A 5355-nucleotide genomic window follows, 5' to 3' on the forward strand; every position below is an offset into this window, starting at 1 on the left:
CCTGAGAAAATAATCATAAATGCATGTTAAAAATTTAGTCCCAAGAATGTTTATGGTAGCACTGTTTACAACAGAAGCTGGAAACTTAAATATCCAATAATATGGGATTGAATAGATAATTTGTGGTAATCCCTATTAAGAAATAGTCTGCAGCTTTTCAAAATACCTTACTGAACAGAATAATAATGAATGGCATGGGAAGAAGGCTCATCATATACTCGAAGCAAAAACAGTGGGTTATGAATCAATACTCATGAACTGTAGTGGTTAGCTGGGTGGTGGTGTCACGTGTGATTTTTATCTTCCTATGTTTATCTGCATTTTATAAATTTCCTCTGAGAGTCATGTATCACACAAATATATTTTGAAAAAATGTTTATATACAAATATAAATTTTAACCAGTCACAAAAAGACAAATACCGTATGAGTCCACCTACACAAGCGACCTAGAGTAGTCAAATCAGAGAGGCAGGAAGCAGCACGGTAACGTGCTTAATGCCCCTGAACTGTACACTTAAAAAGGGCTAAGATAGTAAATCGTGTGTTATATGTATTTTTTCACAATTTTCTTAAAAATCAGGAGAAAAAAGGAGCACCTGGGCAGCTCAGTCAGTTAGGCGTCTGACTCTTGATTTTGCCTCAGGTCACGATCCCAGGGACCTGGGATTGAGCTCCACGTTGTTGGGCTCCACGCTCAGTAGGGAGTCTGCGTGAGGATTCTCTCTTTCTCCCTCTGCCCCTCCCCCTGCTCGTACTCCAGTGCTCCCTCTCTTGCTCTCTCCCTCTCTCAAATAAATTTTAAAAAACTAAACAAAACAGAAAAAAGCTAAACAATTTAAATTAGTAAATCGTAAGGACCACTGGATCTAGACGTGTCTTAGTTAGAAGGATTGTCAGGAGAGAGGAGCAGCTCGTGTAACACTGTGTGTCGACCTGACTTCCGTTTTAATAAAAGAACCGAGGGGCAGAAGCAGAGAAGGCAGAATGTGACCTCGGGCCACGTGGCCCCGAATGCAAGAGCCCACGGTGCCCGCCAGGGCTGGAGTACGCCTTGTTTCCTGACCACCTGCACTGGCCGTGGGGGCTCCTGTCTCTCCTTTCCTGAGCATGGAGTTCTCTTCCTCTCTCGATAGCCTCCCTCAGCTTGACTCTCATGAAAGAACTGACTGGGCTGCCCCTGAAGCTCAGTTTCCCCCGAGTCTGGCTCCAGGGACTACATCCTCCGTAGGCCATGGCGTAAGGGATTTGCCCCCTGAATCCTTGAGCTAATCACTGGGAGAGTCAGGCAAAGAGACCCACCCCTGGAAGTCAAGATGATTCACCTCTGTACCCACGCTAGATTCAGCGAACAAAATTGCTCCTTTACTCATCAAGAGGACGTCCAGCGCTCTGCTACTGGAAGAGGGGTGTGGTGCCTGGCTCCTGATGGTGGGCCCCGAGGACCCCGAGAGGGCAGAGCCGTGGGCCAAGGGCTGCGTGTGGCCCACAACTGTCTCTTAGCGGTGCTAGGAGGTGGGAGGCTAAGCCTCAACAGCTAACAAGATCGTGCATGCACCCAGGAAAAGTAAGTTTCCCGAGGCCTTCAGAGTTAACGGGGCCGGGGCAAGACACACTCGTGCTTTTCCTACCTGCTGCAGGCACGCTGACGTTATACTGAGGTAAAATAAACAGGAAGGCAGTCTTGGCGGTGACCTGTAAAATAAAGGGAAAACGTTCCATTTTAGCTTCTTGGTCCCATCAAAAGAAACAAGCGGATCCTGCTACCAGCCCCCAGGTCCCTTCCCTTTCGCATCGCAGACCCACAGACCTGTCCTATTACAAAAGGGTAGAACCTCGGGAGGCGTTAGCACTGTCTGTCTGTGTGTCTCCCCGTGTTTCTTGAATGTCATGCCTCCCGATACCTCCACTAAAACAAGCAAAACTATACTGGGCGCTGGTGGTATCTAGACTCGTACTCGCTGCAGATGAAACCAAACAAGCCGAGAGCTCCCAAGCCAAGGGCACAGACCTGCCTGCCATCCATTCAAGTGTTTATTAAGTCACTCCTAGGCGCCCAGCACTGTGGAAGACAGAAACCGGTAGCAAATGAGGACTTGGACTTCAAGAAGCTTCCATTGAGCTGAGGACTCCCCAGCACACTGGTTAACTAACTGCACGCGGACGGTCTACACCTGAGCTTCAGAAACCGAGAACTGCAGCTGCGAAGTTCACATCCACTGTGCATTGGGGCCTGGGGCACAACGTAACACCCCACGCCGCTGGCTTGTTTATTTCGAAAGCTGCCTCGAAACTCTTACTTGCGCGGTGCCTAGTCTCTGGTCGTCACCTGGCCAGTCGTAGCCAAATAAGGCCTCGGGCAATTCATCCTGCAGGGAAGAGCTGACCAAATGTGGGGACTCAAAGCTTGGACTTAAGGATCGACTGACTACCTGGGGTCAAATGCTGGCTCTGCCATTTGCTAGGTGTGTAACCTTACACCCCGAGCCTCAGTCTCCCTTGTCCACAAAATCAGGGGCATCTGTAGTACCCCAGCTGCTCTGGGTGGCGCTGGCCCAGCTGCTAGTGTGGTGTAGGGCTCCCCAGATATTTCTGACGTGCAGCTGGGGCTGAGAAGCACCACCCACACCGAGCCGAAGCAAGGGAGGAGGCCAGGGGAGGAGGAGGCCCCTGGATACACCTCAGCACTAAAGACTGACTGGTTTTCCTCTCAACAAAAAGGTCTGAAGGCTGTACTGTGCGTGTGGGGGGAGCGCACCGGCACAGCAAAAGCAGCATGGAACCGAGTGAATGGTGCACTGCAGACCGTCCCGGGGTGGACTCTCAACACACTGAGAAGGAGGGGACTGTCCTCGGCCACCCTCCCCATCAACAAGCCCCATGGCTCTGCAGCGAGGTGTCATTTGCTCTTTGTACACAGCCATGCATGAGGCTTCCCGTGTTTGTGCTGTTGTCTGGGACGTGTTCTGTCATGCTCGCAGGGAAAGAGTCAAAGGAGACTAGGGTAAGAAGGCGCTCTGCGGAACACAAAGCGTTCTCCAAACACACAGGTCTTCCCCACCTGCACCCCAAAGCCTTCCTGCTGTGGTCCAGAAGACCTTTTTCAGGGGGCTCCCAACCTCCCTTCTAGTCTAATTGCCCTTGTTTCTTTAGAACAGACGGACACTGTTCCAGCCAAAATGTGCTACTATTTCCTTTGGGGGGTTTTTGCCCCTCTCGCTTTGTATCCTACTTCTGTTACACCCCCTCATACACACACCCCAAATCCCATTGATCAGAATCTCATTTATTCATCATAACTCAGCTCACCTGTAGCCTCTCGATGAAGTCGTCCCTAACTGCTCACAGGGTGGGACTCCTTCTTCCACTGGAGGCGCCCTGCACCGCGCCCCCATACCACCCTTCCTGTCTACTCCTTTTATTCCTCCTCATGTGCCACTCATTGCACACAGGGACTAACCCAGACGCACATGGGAAGGGCTCGGGAATCACTTGATGGACAAGATGGAAAAATCAAAAGCTGAGTCTAGGCTGGTGTGCTTCACTCAGCCGTTCTGCTCCCACTCTTTCAGCATCCGCCCCACTGTCTGGCTGTCCTTCCTGTCATCTCCTGCCATCCCCCAGCCTCCTCCTGGACACCACCTGGGTGCTAACCCACCGGAACCCACGAGGTCATGAAGCCCCTCCCCCACCACCACTCCAGCCACGGCGGTGTCCCCTCCTGAACTCCACTCACGTTGGTCATCCTTGACCCAACTGCCTGACTCTATACTGTCTGCCATGACTCCTTTGAGGGTAAGCCTTGTCTTCTCAGGCTGACAGGCCTGCAAGAGAAGACATGGAAGCCAGAGGAAGGGGGAGAAGCAAAGAGAGAGGAGAAAGGCAGGCAGACAGGCAAGAAGACAGCATTTACTAAACACCGCGCATGTCCTAGGCACAAATCCCCATTCAGTTTCATCCAGAAAACACACCCATCTTTTAAGTTCGTGGAGTAGAGTGGGCCTCTGTGAGGTTTTGGTTGACCAGTATCCATTCCCTGCTTCCTGAAGGCACCAGCATTTCCTGGGGAAACACCTCTCCCCAGCTGTGCGTGTGTGTGTGTGTGTGCGCGCGCGCACACGTGCGCGTGTTTGGGGGAGGTGGTCACTCTGATGACCAGCTTCCTCCTGGAAGGATGACAGGGCCAGGCCCTCTCCCCAGGACAGAAGACCAGCCAATCAGACACCTTATCCTGGACTCTGAATTTGGGGCAGGAAAGGAGAAACGTGCTGGTCGGTGCCGTGTACCCACCCATATTCTTCCTCTGCAGTTCCCACAGCCCTGCCCTAGAGCGCCCCAGACCCCCATCAACGGCAGGAACCCCCACAGGTGGCCAGAGTCCATTTCTGCGATACAGTGTAGTTCCATGTGTAGAATCCTGGTGTTCAACTCTAGCTCGCACATTTGAATCCCTGGGCAAGCTTTTAAAATCTCTATGCCTGGGTCACCCCCAGCCCACTAAACCTGACCCATCCACACGTTGCGAAGCTCCCCAGAGTGCTCCCCCGTGCGGCCTAGTCTGCAAGCCACTTGTGCAGACACTGGCCCTCGCCATCTTCTCGGGGAGAGCCCATCAGGCCAGTCTCTGTCTTGGAACTTATCCTGTGCCCTTCACAGAATTTACTTAATTCATTTATGTCCTAAGTACATTTTTATTTTAACTTCTAAAGAAATACACATACTTTAAAACACTGAACAATTCGGAAATACATAAAAACCTAACATCCCCTCTGTGTTCTCTGCTTTCTTCCCTTCGGCAGCCCGTGTTTATGTCTCCCTCTGCATGTTTGATGCCAGTTCTCTGAGAGCTCTTCCTATGCACGCATCCATTTGGAATTTATTTCATTTTATTTTGACATTATAACTTGAGCTATGTTTACGTAACTTGACGCAAGGGGTGAAAGGGTGAAAAAAATTTAAAAAGGGCTACACCTTATAAATAACATCTAAATCACACTTTTAGCTCTGTCACTGAACCAGTTATTGCAGCACCCTACAGACCAAGATACAGAACTATTCAACGCACACCAAGGTGTTTGAAGTCTAGTTAGCTACATGGAGAATGTATAGGTCAACTTTTGTTTATTCATGTCAACAAACAAACACCTGGCTACATAATAAAAACTTCCTGACCCATTCTAGAACTTTTCATTAATATTTTCCACAGGGTCACTAATATTTGACACAAAAAGCTCAGCTAAACAAAATGGGATTTGACAGTGTATGTAAATGTATAGAGCCTACTACTCTTATCTCCTGAAAGAATCATCCCCCTTTTTTTCCTTTGAGGAAGATAGATATTTGGTATAGGGGCTGTA

The 5355-nt window shown here is 49.9% G+C and overlaps 1 protein-coding gene across 1 annotated transcript in view; it reads right to left on the reverse strand.

Annotated features, from left to right (window-relative positions):
- The window catches only part of TRAM2 (translocation associated membrane protein 2), an 81661-nt gene that overhangs the window by 38377 nt on the left and 37929 nt on the right, over positions 1 to 5355 (reverse strand). Inside the window, exon 2 of the mRNA XM_040643574.1 lies at positions 1630 to 1693. Coding sequence (XP_040499508.1) covers positions 1630 to 1693 — 64 coding nt within the window. The remainder of the gene's footprint in view (positions 1 to 1629; positions 1694 to 5355) is intronic.

The sequence above is a fragment of the Ursus maritimus genome, unplaced genomic scaffold (assembly GCF_017311325.1).
Source record: "Ursus maritimus isolate PB19 unplaced genomic scaffold, ASM1731132v1 scaffold_29, whole genome shotgun sequence".
Classification (NCBI taxonomy): Eukaryota; Metazoa; Chordata; class Mammalia; order Carnivora; family Ursidae; genus Ursus; species Ursus maritimus.